Below are 16,974 nucleotides of genomic sequence, written 5' to 3' on the forward strand. Positions count from 1 at the left end.
CCAAATGTCTAATAATTAGAGCTGACTGGACTCTGAAAAACACCCAGTTCAATAACCTTCTCTTTGCTTCCTATTTTTCATCTATTTGGCAGGAAGGTTGGGGAAAGTTTTTATGATTAAATTTTAATTACATAATTCAAAATATATTTTTCTTATTAAAAAAACATATGCATTATTTGCTCAGTCATTTGGCAAATATGTATGGGGCACCTACTGTGGGCAAAAGGCCCTGCTCATAGCCATCAACCTGGCAGACCCACTGAAGTTCCTCCCCCTGGAACTTCCTGCTGGGGGGTGTTGGGGGGGTGGGGGAACAGCAAACAAGGGAACCCATAACAAGGTCATCTCAGACACTGACAAGGGTCTTAAAAAAAAAAAAGGAGATGGGGGATGTGATTAAGAAAACGTCTAGGGGAGCTATGTTGGTTTTTTACATTGCTATCTATGAGTAGTCAGTTCACTTGGTTTGAAATTCACAGGGCACAAAATGGTGTACAATGACAAGTCCCCACCCATAGTCATCATTCCATTTTCCACCTGGGGATGGTTGCTTTAGACAGGGGGGTCTGTGAACACCTCTGAGGAGGGGACAACTGAGTAGAAACGTATCAGAGAACTAGTCAGCCACGCAAAAACCCCTCAGGGCAGAAGGAACAGCTAGTGTGAAAGCCTAGAGGAAAGATTGAACTTGACATTTTCTTTTTTTCTTTTTTACAATTTTGCTTGCACTGGGTCTTCATTGCTGCCCAGGGGCTTCCTCTAGTTGACAGCAGTGAGCAAGGGGTTCTGTAGTTTCAGGAGCTTGGGATCTAGGGCACGTGGGCTTCAGTAGTTGAGGCATATGGGCTCAGCAGTTGAGCTCAGAGGCTCTAGAGCACTGGGCTCAGTAGTTGTGGCGCATGGGTTTAGTTGCCCTGAGGGCATGTGGAAATCTTCCCCCCTACCGTGTCTCCAGCATTGGCAGGTGGATTCTTAACCACTGGACCAGCAGGGAATTCCCAACCTTGGCATTTTTGAGATGAGGCTTGAGATTATGATCATCAAACTCTCCATGATGCCATTCACTGTCCTATTGGTAATCCCTGCAATGAGTTTGGAGTGGATTTTTCTAGACCTTTTATTGGGCAAGTACACACACGTATATGGTACCTTAAAGTGTTTCCTTGATTTTTACTCATACCCTATGTATCATTTGGTACTTTGTTTCCTTTTACTCAATAATGTATTAGAGCCTTCTTTCATGCCACTTGCACACACCTCATTCTTTTTAGCTGCCTCTCAGCACTTCAGACGAGATATGGAATGGTTTCAACACCCATCATCCTCTTGATGGCTATTTAGGTTGTTTCCAGTTTCTTACCCTTGCATTGCTGCTGCCATAAAGATTCTTGATCAGACTCCTGTGTACACATGCAAGAGTTTCTCTAGTGCAGGGGTCTCGCCACCTGTTTTGTACAGCACTTGAGCTAAGAATGATTTTTACATTTTTAAAGGGTTGTAAAAAAATACATAAAAGAGGCCCTATGTCTAATATACTTAAAATATTTACTATTTGGACTTTATTTATTTGGCTGCTCTGGGTCTTACTTGCAGCCCGTGCGATCTAGTTCCCTGACCAGGGGTGGAACCCGGGCTCCCTACTTGTGGTCTTAGCCTCTGGACCACCAGGGAAGTCCCTATTTGGATCTTTACCAAAAAATTTGCTGACTATAGTGCAAGTGGCACACAGAAGCACCACTTTCCCATTTCACAGATGGGAAAGCTGAGACCCAGAGAGGAGAAAGGACTTGCCCATGGTCACAAAGAACTGGGGTTCTCAAGTCTGTCCCCAAATGACTCACAGCCTGAGGGGAGACACACAGAGAAATAATAATAACCTACAGTGGATCAGGGTTTAAGGCCTTCTACTGTGGGGTAGGGGAGAAGGAAATGGCAACCCACTCCAGTATTCTTGCCTAGAGAATCCTGTGGACGGAGGAGCCTGGTGGGCTGCCGTCTATGGGGTCGCAGAGAGTCGGACACGACTGAAGCGACTTAGTAGCAGCAATAGCAGCAGTGTAGGGTAGAGAAGGGGAGAGGATTACTCAGTTCTTCAGAGAAGAATTAATATCAGAGACTGGCCTAGAAGAATGAGATAAAGATCAGGGTATCGCCCAGGCAGCAGGCTCCTTTAGGAAAAAGGTAGGAAGCTTGATTTCCTCACCAAGTCAGCTAGACCCTAAGAATTGTTTTACTTTCATTAACCACTGGAGTCCTGGTGGCTCAGGCAAGAGGGCTCTAGCCCAGATTTATTCCCTGCCTCTAGACCTCAGTTTATCCATTTCTAAACTTTCAACTGATTGCCCAGACTCCTGCCCTCCAGGCCAGGTGGCGCTCTACAGGAGGGGCGTGGTCATATTGCTGGCGTCACGTGGGGGTGGAGTCTGCGGGTCCCGGTGCGGAAGCCCGGGAGGCTGTAGGGACTCAGCCTGAACCTGGCGCGTGGGGGAGGGGTCTCGCAGGAGTCGGTAGAGGGAGGGTCCCCCAACTCCGTGCCCTCGGATTGCTGCATGATCCCACCATCCTCCGCACGCGAAACTGAGTCACGGCGGGGCGTGCGTGGGTAGGGGGCCAGGAGCCTTATTCACACAGGGATCGGGAGTTCCATTCCCACCCAGGTCCACCGCTGCACCCCCCGCCCCCACCCCGCCCCACACACACACCCTGCGGTTGTGAGTCAGCGGCCGGCCGCGCCCCCTCGGCCCACTTCCTCCTCACCTTCCCTGGGCGGGCGGGGGTGGGGGGCAACGAGAGAGGTGGGCCCCCTCCCCACCCATCCCCCTCCTCGGCGAGGGAGGTGGATCACCCTAGTGACCCCTCATAAATTGGGGGAGGAGGGAGACCTTGGGTGGGTGGGTGGGGTAGTCCCGAAGGTAGGATTTAAGGGAGAAAATTGGAGAAAATCTATGCTTGACCCGAGGGCCCTCCTCGCCCCCCAAATTGAGAAGAATGTAAAGAAATGAAAAAAAGTCGATGAGGAGGGTAAGAAGAAATTCTGCCCCCCTGATATTCCCCTAAGAATTTCCATCGTGGCAGAGAACTCAGGATCAAGGAAGGATCCCTCCCTCTCTATCAAGCTTCCCCTCTAATTTGGGGGTGACCCCCAGAGTGCATCGCTGTGCAAAAACGTTGGGGAAGAGGGAAATAGCGGAAGTCGAAGGTTCCGCGTTGCCCTTTTAAGCGCCCTCCACCAACCCCCGCCCCCAACCCCACCGCCTTAAGGTGTCCGCGGCCCCTTTAAGGCGCAGGGCATTGTGGGTGCGGGGAGTGGAATTTTGGAACGAAATGTAGCAAAGAGAAGTACAGTAGTAAGAGTAACATTGTAGCTGCCGCCGGCCGAGGGGGCGCGCCGGGGAGGGGACGCCGCACCCTCTTTCTGCCGCACGGACCCCCCGAGCAGAACCCCAGAGGGAAGAGGCGCCCGAGGACCCGCCCCGGCCCTGTCCACGTTCCCCCCCAGGAAGCCGGACTCTATGGGGCGGGACCCTGGGGGAGACTGAGCAGAACCTAGAGCCAGCGCTGAATCTCTGAACCCCGAGCCAGGGGCGCCCCGGGAGCACCTAGCCCGTGGGCGCTCCGCCCGCCCGCCGAGCAGCCATGAGGTGAGCCTCCAACTGCCTCCAGACCGTTCCCTGGCCGGCGCGGGCTCCTGCCGCCCTGCCTTTGTCCCCTCCTCCCCCCAGCTTGGTCCCGGTTGGAATTTGGGGACTGGGCACTGGGCGCCTCGGATTTGAGGCCGACCCCCCTTGGACGAGCTCCAGACACTGACCACTTCCCCATGACTATCAAGGCTCTAGGTGGTGCCGTGAGATTCTCCTGGGAGCCCTTAGGTTTGGGGGCGCTCCGAGGACTCCCGAAATTTTTAAGACTTTTCAGAGAGCCTCCAAGTTGGCAAATAATCCCCGCAGAGAAGCTAGGGGTTAGGCAGGACTCAGACTGCCCCCAAATCTCAACCTGGCCCTGAGAGGGATTATGGGGGGCCGGTTTGGGAGTCCCCTGGGACCTGGAAGAGAGATTGAGACGTAGAGCTTGGTTTTCGGGGTCCCCCATACATGGCGCTGGAAATTCTTCCCACGAGGGACTTTGCTCATTAACTTAGGGGGTACTTAACCCCTAAATTTGGGCGGTTCATCCCCCTGTGAAGGAGGTTGATGTGGACGGATCCAGGGACCCAGACGCAGTCTGGAGGGTCTGGTTGGGACTCCCGTTCCTCGCCGCTCCCCACCCACAATGTGCTTAAAACAGGCTGTGCCTAGGAGGGAGCGAGCGTTCTGTGCCGAGGGCGCCTCCCCGGGCCCGGCCCGAAGGGCGGCCCCTCTCCCCCACCTGCGCGGCCCTGGAGAGGGAGGGGGCGCGGCAGCTGGGGGAAGGGGGGCCTTTGTCTAACTGACTCACCTGTCGAGACAGCTGGTGTGTGTGGGGGGTGGGGGGGAGGCGGGCTGAGAGTGCCGTGGGCCGGCTGCTTTCCCCACCACGGCGCCTCCCCCTTCTCTCAACACCGCCCCCCCTTACCCAGCCGTCCGGAGTTGTGCGGTTGGAGGAGGGGGCGTTGGAAAGCCTCAAGGTCATAGCCCTCTCCCTCTGGGACTCAGGCTTCCCAGGGAGTTCCAGCTATCTTCCCAGGAATTTAATCCTGGGTTGGGGGGCCCAAGGGACCCAGGGATTTTGTTTTTCCTGGAGCCTCCCTCAAAACTCCTGGGCTCACCTGAGGGCGGGGCCGGTGCGGACTGGGGGACCCGACTGGCCCTCCCCCTCATTCTCCCATCCTCCCCGGCCCCCCATAATCTCTCCCTTGAGGCCTGAGCCTGACAATACTATCTCCTTTCCTCTACTCTCTCAGAGACTTCCTGCTCCAAAGCCCCCAGCTTGAGGGGGAGGCCCCTGGGGGGCCGCTGGGGATTAACCCCCTGGGGCCCACATCCTCTCTCATCCGCCACATCCCCTGCCCTTTGACATCTGGGTGGCATTCCTTTTTGTGGTCATTAGAGAATCCCCCCTCCCACATTTGTTCCTTCTGCTGAAAAGGGATTGTTGGAAAATTTGGAACGATGGGGGCACCCACAGACACCCACAAGACTTCCTGCCTACCCTTTCCCCCACTATAGCAACATCTTTAAAAGGTCTGCCTGGGAGAGAGGGCAGTTTTGGGGAGTCAGGCCCTCTTCCTTCACCTTCCCGGGGGACTCTCCTCTCCCACTGCCCCCCAGCCCCGCCCCGTGCGCGCCTCCTCCCCCCCCCCCCCCCCCCCCCACGTTTCCGGTCCCAGGCATGGTGGAAGGCGTGGAAGGCGGATGGCGGATGTCCGAGTTAGTGCTGCCTCACTCACTGAGACCGTAAAAGGGCAGGAGCAATGTCTGGGCCAGCCTCCCGCCCCCGCCTCCCCCAGTCCCAGAGGCCCTGGCCCTCCCACAAGGCCCCCTGCTACTGCGAGCCATGACCAAACCTCCTGTATCTCCTGGGGGGTGGGCAGAAGTTAGCTGATGCCTGTCCCAGCAGAGGGTTACTCCCATCTCCTGAAGGGTCTTCCCTGCTGATGGCCACACTGGCCTTCTTGGGCTGTGCCCCTACTCCCAGGACAGCTAGGAATCAAAAAGACCCACGGCCCTGTCTAGGGGCTGCTGGGGAAACTGAGGGAGGCTCAAAGAGAGAAAAGGCCTGGCCCAAGATCCCTCAGAAATTTCTAAGCAGTGTTGAGGGATGGGAGAGCACTGGGATCCCCTGATTTCTGGCTGGTTAGGCTGGAGACAGTCTTGGGGACAGTTGGAAGAGAGGCTGTTAAGATGGAAAATTACAGTTCTTTTTTTTTTTTCTCAGTTTGACAAATATTTGTTGAGTGTCTGCCGTGTCCGGGACTCTGCGCTGGAATTCTGGGAAGTGGGGCAGAGATCTGAGACTCTTAGGGCAGAGGAGACTCTAGAACTTGGTTCATTTATTATTGTTTTTAATAATGAGAGACCATTTGATCAAGCAACTCCTTTGTGCCAGGCATTGTACCAGGTGCCTGATTCAAATTAATCCTCACGGCAATTGTAAGAGATTGATACTATTATGATCGTCCCCCTTTCCCAGATGGGAAAATTGAGGCACTGGGGAATTAAGCAGATTACCTATTAAAGTCAGTTTGGAACTAGGCAAGACTGGATATGAACCAAGGCCTCTTTCCAGACTATTGTACTCTTAAAGAAAAGCAAAGTCAAACCTTTAGTGGCCTTAGAAAAAAACAAGTAACCTGCTTTTACTGTACAAACACTGAAGATAATGCTGATAAGCAAGAAGGAACTCAGTTACCTTCCTGTTCACTTATGGGGAACTGAGGCCTGTCAAGGAGGAGGGACTAGAGTGAACCCATACCAGCCTACAGACCCTATACTTGTGTTTCTATCCAGGGTTGCTTCAAAGATTTGTAGTTTGGAAAGGCTGTGTATCCCTGGGTCTTTGTGGGGTGGATTACAGTTTAAGGGGCTATCAGATGAAGGGGTAGAAGGAAGGGCAAACCTCTCAATGGATAAATTTCAGTAAACCAGAGTGACTGTGCTTGATTGCCTCCCATGATGAGAGGCTCTCTCCTTCCTGTATTGCTTCTTGGCTCCCTTATATGTTGTTTGTGTGCTTAGTCACTTGAGTCTGACTTTTTGTGACCCTTTGGACTGTAGCCCACCAGGCTCCTCTGTCCATGGGATTCTCCAGGCAAGAATATTGGAGTGGGTTGCCATTTCCTTCTCCAGCGGATCTTCCCAACCCAGGGATCAAACCCATATCTCCTATGACTCCTGCATTGCGGGCAGATTCTTGACTCTCTGAGCCATCGGGGAAGCTCTCCCTTTTGGTCCTGTGCCAAATTCCAGGTCCTGCGCTTAAGGCTTTTCTTATCTCTTTCAATCCTTACCAAACCCCAGGGAGTTATGGTTTCCAGGGCTGGAAAGTGAGGCTCAGAGAGGTGAAGCCATGCAGCAAGGGGTTGACTTCAGTTCTCCTTTACTGACCACATACTGGAGATTTCCAGAATGGGAGGGCTTGTGGGAGAGCTCTGGGCTGACTGGGGATTCAGGCTGTCTCATGTCAAATTGAGGCTGTGAGACCCCAGTGTCGAGTTGAAAGTGTCAGTCACTCAGTTGTGTCTGACTCTTTGCAACCCCATGGAGCCCGCCAGGCTCCTCTGTCATGGGATTTCCCAGGCAGGAATACTGGAGTGGGTAGCTATGCCCTTCTCCAAGGGATCTTCCCAACCCAGGGATCAAACCCATGTCTCCTGCATTGCAGACAGATTCTTTACCATCTGAGCCACCAGGGAAGCCCCCAGAGACCACTGGAATTAAGCAGACCTTATATGCATCTCACTCCCGGCTTTCTGGCTGTGAGATTTTTCCGATCTAGCTTTTTGTCTGGTTTATAGGTGGACTTTTTTTTTTTTGTACCTAAGTAATGAATTAATTTTTTGTAGGTAATACCAGCCCATGGTAAAACAAAGCAAAAAGAGAAGACATAATCAAGCAACTCAAGTGGGTAAACAGTGCGAACTGTCCACTTCCTGCCTCCCTTGTCAGACCCCCAGTGCCCCAGTGCCTCAGAGGCGAGCAGGGGAGGCTAGTCCCCTGAGAAGCAACCTCGCTTTTCACCACTCTGGGTGCAGAGGTATTTATATCCTCCCCAGCTTTTTTTTTTTTTTTTAATCTCTCACACCACTTTATACCTTGCCTTAAAAAAAAAAGTCAGCTTAGCTGTTTCCTCATCTTTAAATGAGGTTAAGAACATTGGGGGTGGGGAAGATCAGGACTTGGGTTCAAATATGAGCCCCTCTGCTTGTTTGCTGTATGACCTGGGATGACTGTCTTCACTCCTCTGTGGCCACAGTTCCTTGTCTGGAAAAAGGGTGTGCACTGAGGTCCCTGCAATGTTCACTGTGGCAGCTGGAGCTCAGTACCTGGAACGGTGTCTGGGACACAGACTAACCAATACATGTCAGCTGCTGTTAAAAAAAAAAAAAACACTTTCCTTTTTTTATAGATGGCTAATTTAACAACTCCTGGATACCTGCTAGGTTCTAGGCATGAGTCTAGGTTCTGAGAACACAGTAGTGAACAGAAAAGACAAAAATCCCCGCCCTTGTGGTCCTTACATTTTGGTGGGGGAGACAGATAGAGCCCTGACGAAACACCCAGTGGTGTTTGCAGTGAGAGCTTTTCCAGGTAGGGTAGTCAGGGAGGGCTTCTCAGAAGAGGTGACGGCTAAGCAGAGGCCCGAAGGAGGTGAAAATCCAGGTTGAGGGAGAAAGGGAGCCCAGCCCTCAGGTGGAAATGTGTCTGGCATGTTGAAGTGGGGGCTAGAACGGCCGGTGGGGCCAGTCGAGGGGAGATCAGAGATCATACAGATCATGAAGGCCGCAGAGAGAACTTGGCCAGAATAAAAATTCTGCTGGGAGCTGCCAGCGGAGCTTCCAAGAAGAGGAGAGACACGATCTGACTTGTGTTTTAACAGGATCCTTTTGCTGGAATGGGGATACCGTGGCTTGGAGAGGGACAAGACCAGTCTGGGGTCACTCAGCAAACACCCACAGCTCAGGCTAGTCCAGAGACTGAGCAGGGCAGGGGCTCTTGAAAAGAGCAAAGTGCAGCCAGGGTGGGGTAGCAACGAAGGCCCTGGGAACCTGGCCAGAGTCTGCCCTGGGTGTGGGTGGCAGGTGTGGGCGAGGCCTTAACCCTGCCCTGCCGGGGGCAGCGGAAGCCAGAAACAGCCCCTGAGGCTGCGCTTGTCTAGAATCAGCACCTGGTGTTTGGGTAGGGCCCACACAGTCCGCGGTGGTGAAGACAGTGGACTTGGGGGCCAGGTGGCCTGGGTTCACGTCCTCGCTCTGCTACCTGCTGGCTGTGTGACCATGGGTGAGTCACACAACCTCTCTGTGCCACTGTTTGCAGTCTTTGCAGAATGAGGATGAAATAGCCCACCTGGAAGAGCTGCAGTGAGAATAAAATGAGAGATCCGGAGAAAGGGCTGGGTGAAGTGCCTGATAAGAGGGAGCCCCCCTAATTATGCAAACCTGGGGGCTTAGCCCCCTGGCCTAAGAACTCGGATCTGGGTCAGCTGAGGGGCTTTCCCGGCCTTGTCTTTTATAGTGTCACTGTCACGCTCCAGCCCCTAGCCCTGGTAGAGACAGAGCCATTGCGGGGTATAATTTATCTCCCCAGAAACCTCTGACCACCAACTTCCTCTTTTTAGGAAAAACTCTGGTGGGGGGTGGGGCTGGGCAGGGACTAGTGCTTCCCCCTGGTTTGTGGGTGACCTTGGCCAAGTCACTTCCCGTCTGGGAGCCTGAGTTTCCCCACTGAGAGAGGAGGGCATTGAACCTTCCCAGAAGGACTGGTGAGGGGTGGAGGAGGGCCCTTTGGTGCCTGTTCAGAGTGCCCAGGAAAGGGATGCTGACAGTTACTCAGCACTCATGCCAGGCACCACGCCAAGCACTCTACATGCCCAGACTCTTACTTCTCCCACTGCCCTGGGAGGTGGGGTCTGTCATTTCCCCAGTTTGCGGGCAAAGAAGATGACTTCTGTGGGAAGGTTGCTCGCCTGAGTCACATGGAGTAGGTGGCCCAGCGGGGATTTGAACCTACATCTGTGGATATCAGATCCTGAACCCTGAGCTGCGTTACTGAGCCCCCTCCCCACAGGGCTAAGTCAGATGTCGTCTCCTCCAGGAAGTCTTCTCTGATCCAAAGGCTGGGGCAGACCCTGCTTCTGGGCAGCCCCAGGCCTGGTCTTGGATTATCACCATGTGCGGACAGCACAGTCCCTTGCGATGCTCTCCTGCCCTGCAGGGTGGGGCCGGGGCTGTCTGGGTCACTGCCGGACACAGAGCAGGGAGTGTCTGCTGATGGCCGTTGGCGCCAGGGGGCGGGGGAGGGCGGGTGGCGCCGGATGGATGGGGTGGGCAGCAGGAAGGGGAAGAGCCTGGGATCTTGCATCGGTCCCCAACTTGCTGCAAGCCTCACCCTTCACCTCCCTGAGCCTCAGCTTCCTCCTCCACAGTGGGGAGTGGGGGCAGGAAGGTCCAAGCCTCCCAGCAGAGACAGGGAAACTGAGGCTCCAGGTGCGTCAGGCAGGGGCTTGTTCCCAGTGCTGCCCAGGACACCTGCTCTGTCCCTTGCATCCGCTTCTCCTGGGCCCCCTCCTCCAGCTCTCATGCCACATCTCTGTCTCTCGGTCCATCTCAGTCCTCTCCGTCAGCCTGTTTGTCTGCTCTCTGCCTTTGCCTCTCTTCTCCCCATTACTCCTTTCAGTCCGTCTCCCCTGTAACAATCTGACCCCCTTTCTTACCTCTCTCTCCCCATCGTCAGTCTGTATGTTTGTCTCTTCCAGCCGGTCTGACTCTTCCTCTTCCTGTCTCTTGCTCCCCATTTGACTGTCTGTCTCTTTCCTTGTCTGTCTCACATCCCCCGGTTTGTCTTATTTGTCTGTCTCTCCCGGTGTGTCTTTCGCCGTCCCACCTGTCTTTTTCTCCTCCAGTCTCCCTGTCTGGGTCTCTCCAAGGGCCTGTCCTCAGCCCTCTCTCTCGGTCTGTCTTCCTCTTCGTGGGTCCCCTATTCCTGGCACACTGGCTTCGCATCTCCGAATCTCCCAGGGGAACAAGAAGGCGACCGGCCCCTGGGGGGAGCATGCCAGGCTCCCCACAGCTAACTGGCCTCTCTCCCTTTCGCCCTCCCGCCTCTCTGCAGCGAGACGGTTGTGTGCACCAGCCGGGCCACGGTGATGCTCTATGATGACAGCAACAAGCGCTGGCTGCCCGCCGGCACGGGCCCGCAGGCCTTCAGCCGTGTCCAGATCTATCACAACCCCACCGCCAACTCCTTCCGGGTGGTCGGCCGCAAGATGCAGCCGGACCAGCAGGTGAGGCTCCCCTCCTCCTTGCCCCCTCTGCCTGCGGGACCTCACCACCGCTCACCCACTTCTCCCCTACCCCTCTCCCGCCAGGTGGTCATCAACTGTGCCATCGTCCGGGGTGTCAAGTATAACCAGGCCACCCCCAACTTCCACCAGTGGCGTGATGCCCGGCAGGTCTGGGGCCTCAACTTTGGCAGCAAGGAGGATGCCACGCAGTTTGCCAACGGCATGGCCAGTGCCCTAGAGGCCTTGGAAGGTTAGAGACAGGGGGCGGAGGGGACCATTGAGCCCTGCGGTGGGGCCTGGGGCTGCCCCTTTACCACTTGGCCTCAGTATACTCATCTGAAAACAGGGCTCATTCACTGCTGCTATGGAGAGTTACTGGGCTGACCAGAAAGCTCATTCAGGTTTTTCCGATGTTACAGAGAAACCCACATGGATTTTTTTGGCCAACCCAATTCTGTGGGCTTCTCTTTGCCCCAGTTGCATCCACATGTCAAACGCATGGTTCCTAAGAGCCCATTTTGCTCCATGAATTTTTACACTTGCACACTCCTGTGTGACCGCCTCCCAGATCAAGATAGAAATATTTCAGGCCTCCGGGGGGTTTCCTTTGCCCTTTCTCCAGGTAACCATTAGACTGACTGACGTCATTGTCAGTTTTCAAGCCACAATGTTAAGAAAAAACTTCCAGTTGGTATTTCTTAAACTGGAATGTGCCCGCGAGTCATCTAGGAAAAAATGCAGATTCTGAATCAGGTAGGTGGGCCAAGGCCGGAGCCTCTGTGCTTCCAGCGAGCTCCCTGATGATGCCAAAGTTGACCGGTCCATAAAGAGCGCTTTGAGGAGCAACAGTTTTAGGTGGCGGCTGTGCGTCTAGGTTCGCCAGTTGTCAAATGGTGGAGGCAGTTGCTTCCAGGAGCAACTTCAGTGGCAGTCTGAAGCACAAGAAATACATGGGAGCCGGAGGCCTGAGGCTGGGTTAGGAGGGGGCTGTCAGCCTCTTCTGAGCTCTCAGGTAGGGGGGTCTGAGCAGCTGTGACTGTGCGTTAAGAGCCTGGATTCTGGAATCTGCCTGAATTCAAGTCTTGTCCCTGCTAATTCCCATCTGCAGGCCTTGGGGTGGGTGACCCCTTTCTCTGGGCCTTTGCTGTCCTGCCTGTGATCTGGGTATCCTTCCAGTGCCCACCGCCTGTCAGCTTAGTCAGGGGAAGCGGGTGCCAACCCTCCTCACAGGGTACCTGGAGGCCCCTTGGTATCGTGCCAAGGGGTGGGGCTGGCTTCCGTGTGACTCACTAGCCTTTACTCTCACTTCCAGGAGGTGGGCCCCCGCCCCCGCCACCACCTACAGCACCTCCCACCTGGTCTGCCCAGAATGGCCCCTCGCCAGAGGAGATGGAGCAGCAGAAAAGGTGGGGCCGGTCCCCGGTGGGAAACCCTCCCCCAGCCAGAGTTCTAGGTGGTTCCAGAACCCCTGACGCCTAGAGTTAAGACCTCTCCAACTTTCAGTTTTCAGAATGTTCCAACTCCCAGGGGACTAGAAATCCACATCTTTAAGAACCAACCCCCCCACTTGGAGTTTGAAAAACTCCTGATGCCCAGAGTTACAGAATCCTTCAAATCTCAGTCCCCTGGACTCACAGAGTCCAGAACTGGGTTGTTTAAAGGATCTTGGGCGTTTTGTGATTCCTGATGGTCTGATGACTAGATCGCTCACATCCTGGTCTCACCCTGTCCCTGCCCTCACCACCCCACCCCCGAGCCCTTTCCTGGGCCCCTGGGGGATAGAAGAAATGAGCGGAGCTTAGGAACCAGCCCTGCCGGACACCTCTGAGAGGCAATCCGGGAGGTTGCTGGCCATCTGGGGGCCCTGAGTGATAGCCACTCGCCCTCCCTCCCCAGGCAGCAGCAGTCAGAGCTCATGGAGCGGGAGCGCAGAGCCTCCAATGCAGGTGATTGCTCAAATGGCCTCAGGGGTCAGGGGACCGCCCCAGAGGAGGGGGTGGGCCAGCCGGACAACAAAGAATGAAGCTTCTCTCTTAGCACCCCTCTTGTTTTGTTTTTCTTACAGGAGGCCCGCCTGCTCCCCCAGCTGGGGCACCACCACCGCCCCCAGGACCTCCCCCTCCTCCGGGTCCACCCCCACCCCCTGGTCTCTCCTCCTCAGGGGTCTCAGCTGCCACACAGGGAGCAGGGGGAGGCCCACCCCCGGCACCCCCTCTCCCTACAGCACAAGGCCCCAGTGGTGGAGGGACTGGGGCCCCCAGCCTGGCCTCAGCCATTGCTGGCGCCAAACTCAGGAAAGTTAGCAAGGTGAGGGGTAGGCGCAGTGGGTGTGGGGTGATGGGTCTGATATAATAATGGAATGAGGCCAGAGTTGCCTGGGAGCCTCACAGGAGGGCTGGGAGGCCCCCCCCGTAAAGCCCTCTCTTCTCTGTAATTTCTCCAGCAGGAAGAGGCTTCAGCGGGGCCTGTGGCCCCCAAAGCTGAGAGCAGTCGAAGCACGGGTGGAGGCCTCATGGAAGAGATGAACGCCATGCTGGCCCGGAGGTGAGCCTGAGCCCAGAGCTCTCAATGGTCGTGGAAAGCTCTCAAAACAAACCCCTCAGCCCAGCAGTTATCACCTGGAGATTCCGGTTCAGTTGGACCAGGTGTGGGGAGGGCTCAGATTCCTGGTTAGTTTGTTTTTTTGGGTGAAAGTTTATCCTTTGATAGCCAGGTTTGAGATATACTGATGGGGACTGCATTCTCCTGAGATGGCTGAGGTTTGCAACCCCCTAGGTAGCCTCTGGAATGTTCTGGAACCCAGAATTTTAGGACCTTAGATGACCTTGCCTCAGAAGCTGGGGACTCTACCCTGAGAATTTTGTGATTCCCAAATGCAGGAATCCTAAACGCCACCCCCAACCCCTCATTCGTGAACAGCACCCTCTTTAACTTCTAAAATTAAAATGTGCTTAGCCTTGATGAATTCCAGAAGCCTGCACCCTAGGACCCACTTTTCCAGAACCCTGGGAAGGGAACTGTTGAGTGGCTGAGAGAGGACAGAAGCCATCTGTTTCTGCCTTTCTCTCCCGCAGAAGGAAAGCCACGCAAGTTGGGGAGAAACCCGCCAAGGATGAATCTGCCAATGTGAGTTAAGGACCCTTCCTGCCTAATACACCTTAGGATATACCATTAGAGTAGGAATATTGGGGCGGGGGCTGTGATAGGGATTGGCTGTGTTTGAAGGTGGAGGAAGAAAAGGAGCAGAATGGCCATGTCTGGCTCGTGACAGTTTTATTTCCCACCAGCAGGAGGAGTCAGACGCCAGAGTCCCAGCCCACAGTGGTGAGTGAGAGCCCAGTCTAGTCACAGGAACTACAAGTCCCAGGATGCCCTCTTCTCATATATAACACACCTTCATGGGAGAGTCTGTACAGATAATTCTGGGGATTGTAGTCTGAGATGGTTCTTTGAACGGGGGCTGATGAGGCTCGGGAAGAAAGGCTGAGGCAGGGCATTCCTTGTTCCTGATCTTTTTGACTTATTGTCTGTCCCACAGAATCTGTGCGGAGACCCTGGGAGAAGAACAGCACAACCTTGCCAAGGTGGGCCATCAATACTGGGGCCCTACCCCCAGAAAGAGTCGGACTTGCCAAATTTGTAGGGAGGAACACAGTGTGACCCCTGGAATGGGAGGCAGGGGAGGCAGACCCTCTCTCTAACCTCGTTTCTGCCCCACACCACGCCCTCTCCCAGGATGAAGTCGTCGTCTTCAGTGACCACTTCCGAGGCCCACCCCCCTACGCCTAGTTCCAGTGACGAGTCAGACCTGGAGAGGGTGAAACAGGTAGGGGAGGGGACTGGGGGTGAGCCTCGGGATAGAAAGGAGATCTGGGTCTAGACTCTGCCACTGACCTGCTATGTGATTCTAGAAAAGGCCTTGGAACCCTCAGCTTCCCAGTCTGAGAACTGGAGAAATTGGATCGTGTCAGGGATGACAGACCCCATAACCACCTTGTCCAATGCCCATGACAGACCTTACTAATCTATCACTGCACTCATTCCTGATGAGTATCCAGAAGCTTTTTCAGCACACTGGCTGCAGACATTTATCACCAACCAGAGTTGGCAGGAGACTGGAATGTCTTATTTGCCAGCCCTGGTACTGGATGTTCTCCAGTACTTTTTTCTCTGGCTCAGAGGATCCAGAATTCTCCCCTAGAAATCTCAGTCACTTTGTGGCCTGGCCAGCGATGTCATAGTGTGTGTGTGATACGGGTCTTGACCCTCCTTCCTCTGGCCCCTCAGTCATTAAACGGGGGATTCACTTCTACAAGTCCAGGTACTCTTCCTCATTGGTTGTACCCCCATTATTTTCAGGAGCTTCTGGAAGAGGTGAGGAAGGAATTGCAGAAAGTGAAAGAGGAAATAATTGAAGGTGAGGTGTTTTCCTTTTTAAACATTTATTTATTTTGGAGGAATGGTGTCCCTTGGAAAGCCCTTGTTTTGGAAGGGAGAAGGGGAAGAGGCTCTGCCCCTGACCTCTGCCCACTGTTTCTTTCCAGCCTTTGTCCAGGAGCTGAGGAAGCGGGGTGCCCCCTGACCACAGGGCCCCAGAAAATCCAGTTTCTCCTTTCCGCACACACCCTCCTCCTGTCACCCTGCTTTCCCTGCCTCAACTTGACTTGGAATTGGCTGAAGTCTACACAGGAATGCATCTTCCCCACTCCCTATGTCACTTGGAAAATTCCAAGGGGGTGTGGCTTCCCGAGCACCACGCCCACACACATATTGGCTGCTGATTGGCTGGGGAAGCCCCCACCCTTTGTTCCCTTTGGTCCTTCCCCTCTGCCATCCCCTTGGGGCTGGTTCCTCTGCTGGGGATGTACCAAGTAACCCCACAGTAAGGGGGAAGGAAGGAGGGAATTTCACATTCCCTTATAGAGATTCACTTTAACGCTTAATGCCTTTGAAGTTTTGTTTTTTAAGAAAAAAAAGTATATATATATATATTTAGGTTTCTTGTGGGGGGAGGAAATTTTTTTTTCTCTTTGGTTTTGATAAAACGGGGTGTGGGAGTTTTTAAATGCTGTGCCCCTGGCTTGTCCCATTTGGGACAGCTGTGTAAGGAGGGTTATCCCACCAGGCTGGGGGTGCCTCCCCTTACCCCAGGGACCGACCTCCCTTCCCTCTGGCTCCTTCCCCTTTTCTATGACGAATTAAGATGCTGTAACTTTTTGGAACCTCAGTTTTTTGGTTTTTTATTTGGGTAGGTTTGGGGGTCTAGGCCATTTTTACCCCCTGGGGATAAACAAGATAAGGGGGAAAGGAATAGGGGAGGAAACCTCTCCTCTTACCTTCACCTTTAGCTTCTTGGAAACGGGCCCCTGTGGAATAAATCTGCCAGTTTTTATAAATGCTAAGATTTCTGGCGTCATTTGAATGGCTGCTCTCATGAGGATGGGCATGTCCCTCCCTCCCTCAGTAATCCACCTTCCCTCACTTTCCTCCTTCCCACCGAAACCTGCTCCTCTGCCCCCTCTCGCTTCCCGGTGCCCCTCAACAGGCAGCTTCCTTAGTCCTTTCCACCCAGCCCTAGAGAAAGCCAAGGGCATCCCTCATTGACCGTTTGCCCTTGGGCCAGACCCTTTGGTTCTCCTGGACCTCAGTGTCTCGGTCTGGAAAAAGACTCGAAGGATGACTCAGGCAGGCCTCCTCCCACCGGGAACCCTTCCAGCTTCTAATTTTAGTGAGCCTTGTACCCATTTGGCAGATGTACATTATGGTTTTCAAGACACTTTCTTAAGATGACTTTTTACCCCCAGAGCTCCTTTAATTATTATAATATTTACAGTCTTAAAAAGTAGAATTCAGGAATCAGAGGTCATACACACCCCCTTCAGTGGTTCATTGGGTGGGCAGGGGGTAGGTGTGGTAGGTAACAGCCTGGTGGAATTATTCCATTCTGTTGGAGGTAGGGAACTTCAGGGCTGAGGGGCAGACTTCACTGGCAGAAGACTTTGCATGAAGGTGGGTGGTAATTGAGTGTCCAGTTCAAAGGCAGGAAGTAAGGGGGAA

General features: G+C 54.0%; 1 protein-coding gene across 5 annotated transcripts; it reads left to right on the plus strand.

Annotated features, from left to right (window-relative positions):
• The first annotated feature begins 3,295 nt into the window (after positions 1–3,295).
• LOC102391250 (vasodilator stimulated phosphoprotein) lies at positions 3,296–16,319 on the plus strand. 5 transcript variants are annotated; one of them, XM_044930750.2, is made up of 14 exons: positions 3,299–3,641; positions 7,481–7,671; positions 10,746–10,917; positions 11,002–11,167; positions 12,230–12,323; positions 12,814–12,863; positions 12,983–13,224; positions 13,361–13,461; positions 13,992–14,043; positions 14,205–14,241; positions 14,456–14,501; positions 14,653–14,743; positions 15,277–15,334; positions 15,462–16,319. In XM_044930750.2, exons 3-14 carry the CDS (start codon positions 10,780–10,782, stop codon positions 15,497–15,499), a joined length of 1,113 nt encoding a protein of 370 aa, XP_044786685.1. In that variant the 5' UTR covers positions 3,299–3,641; positions 7,481–7,671; positions 10,746–10,779; the 3' UTR covers positions 15,500–16,319. The 5 variants fall into 5 exon arrangements, 4 of the variants coding, with proteins under 4 accessions (XP_044786685.1, XP_025125118.1, XP_025125116.1 ...); XM_025269333.3 differs by lacking the exon at positions 7,481–7,671 and having other exon boundaries at positions 14,208–14,241; XM_025269331.3 differs by lacking the exon at positions 7,481–7,671 and having other exon boundaries at positions 13,364–13,461.
• Positions 16,320–16,974: the final 655 nt, after the last annotated feature.

Source organism: Bubalus bubalis, chromosome 18 (genome assembly GCF_019923935.1).
Source record: "Bubalus bubalis isolate 160015118507 breed Murrah chromosome 18, NDDB_SH_1, whole genome shotgun sequence".
NCBI lineage: Eukaryota > Metazoa > Chordata > Mammalia > Artiodactyla > Bovidae > Bubalus > Bubalus bubalis.